This window comes from Etheostoma cragini, chromosome 16, assembly GCF_013103735.1.
Source record: "Etheostoma cragini isolate CJK2018 chromosome 16, CSU_Ecrag_1.0, whole genome shotgun sequence".
NCBI lineage: Eukaryota > Metazoa > Chordata > Actinopteri > Perciformes > Percidae > Etheostoma > Etheostoma cragini.
Genome location: NC_048422.1, coordinates 24,074,385 through 24,076,397, shown reverse-complemented (window position 1 = coordinate 24,076,397; position 2,013 = coordinate 24,074,385). Strand labels below are relative to the sequence as shown.

The following is a 2,013-nucleotide window of genomic DNA, read 5'->3' as shown; positions in this document are numbered from 1 at the left end:
ACAGTATTAGGGGCCACTAAGGTCTATATAAAGAGACTTCAGATACAGTATTAGGGACCACTAAGGTCTATATAAAAGCATCCAAAAAGCATAAAAAGTGAGAGAGACACTGAGCTAAACCTCTGGAAGAAAGCCCAGAAGAAAACATAGTATTTCTGTTTTCATGAAGAGAAAGAAACAGATGAACGTGGACAGACGGTCACTCACAAGGTGAAGACTTTGTTCCACTCGGGGTTCAGGTTCTTGTAAACCGTGTGAGTCTGTAGCCGGTCGTTATTCAGCTCCAACACACAGAACGGATCACTCTTCCCTACGAAAACATTCACCTGACGTCACACAGCTGCCGTACAGTGGACCGCTGCAGGTCCGGCCTACAGAACAGGATGTGTGATGAGAAGAGTTATGATTACCGGTGACGTCTGCAGCCATGAGTCCTTCGGCTCTCATCACCTTCACCTGCACGATGCCCACGTCCCTCCAGTTAGAGAACGACTGCATCACGCCCTGGAGGACACAAACAGGAAGTCCTTCACGCTGCGCGTATCTCAGTGGATATTCATTAGGATCCAGCCGTGTGTTTTACAGCATTCAGTCCCTCCAGAACAACGTGATCATGCAAGTAATTCAATGCACATTCAGCCAAAGTCTGCATATTTATGCGGGGGTTGGGGGGGGGTGGTGCATTTTTTGAAATACGCCGCACTTTTGCTGCATAAATTGCAGATTTCCGTGCAAAATAATGCAGGGCATGATTTCAGAAATCGTTAAAAAGCCACACATCTCTCAGCAGAAAGTTGAAATATGTTGCGTTTACTTCACACAAGAGCTGTTGGGAACGTTATGAAGTGACGACAAGACAAACTCTTTTTCTTAAATCCGCAGTTTTTGCAAGTTCACGCGATTTCATTGCGTAAAACTGCATAAATATCCCGCGTATTCCATCGCATTTTTTTAAGAAAACATGCCGCATAATCGAGGATTTTTGCAACAATCTAAAAAAAAACTGGATTTTTCTGGAAGGACTGAGTGTTAGAGAGATGTCATCAGAAGCATTAGCGTCACTGTGTCTACGTTCGGACACGTGTTGGCTGACGTTCTATCAAAATATCTGTCAAAATACGAATATAAATGGTCTATTGATGTTTTAAGTAAATTTAATGGTGTAAAACTATCGTGTGACTTCTTACCTTCCTAACAGTATATAGAGGTTTAACTCGTTACTTCAGCTTTTGCTTTACAAAGTATGCTACAGTACGCTATCGCCCATAAATCAGCCGTGCGCTACCGTTGGCCGTAACCGGACACACCGCTACAGACAGTTAGTTAAGGAAAGTCCCATCAATGCTGTCAAAACTACTGGATCTTACTTCTGTCCATTCCGATAAAACACCATGCGTCAGCAACTCTGAATTATGCAATAAAAGCTCCCTAATGTCCAGTTCAGTAGAAATAGAAATTTTTAAGGAGGAAATTCCATCGCCTGAGCGTTTCTTCGTCTTTTCCACTTTCATATACTACTGAGACATCTACATGTCCATGTACATATAGGACATTTCATAAGTAGATCGTTAGATGGGTATACATCAACTCGGTTAACATTTTGGTGATGATCGGAAATGTAAAATACTGCGAAAAGACCAGAAAGTGCGTCAGGCTGAAGGTGTCCGGATATGGCCGATAGCGGCGAGTGGTGTACGTGATGTTAAACGTTAAGAACGCTGCTCACGTATCTCCTGAGGATCTTCCCGCGCTCCTGCGGGTCGTCCAGCGGCGTGACGGACAGGTCGGCGATGGAGACGTGAGCCGAGGCGGTGAGCGTGACCAGCAGCACCACGGAGCCCCGGGACTCCTCCAGCGCCAGCTCCAGGTGGTGAGTTCGCTCCTTGGACAGGGTGGACAGGTCCAACTGGCAGCTGGACAGCAGACAGACAACCATGTTATCAACCGTGTTATCAACCGTGTTATCAACCGTGTTATCAACCGTGTTATCAACCGTGTTATCAACCGTGTTAT

The 2,013-nt window shown here is 45.3% G+C and overlaps 1 protein-coding gene across 1 annotated transcript in view; it reads right to left on the bottom strand.

Annotated features, from left to right (window-relative positions):
* The window catches only part of LOC117959738 (multiple C2 and transmembrane domain-containing protein 1-like), a 13,748-nt gene that overhangs the window by 5,721 nt on the left and 6,014 nt on the right, over positions 1 to 2,013 (bottom strand). Inside the window, exons 5-7 of the mRNA XM_034897018.1 lie at positions 1,727 to 1,925; positions 411 to 504; positions 208 to 310 (exon numbers count right to left, since the gene is read on the bottom strand). Coding sequence (XP_034752909.1) covers positions 208 to 310; positions 411 to 504; positions 1,727 to 1,925 — 396 coding nt within the window. The remainder of the gene's footprint in view (positions 1 to 207; positions 311 to 410; positions 505 to 1,726; positions 1,926 to 2,013) is intronic.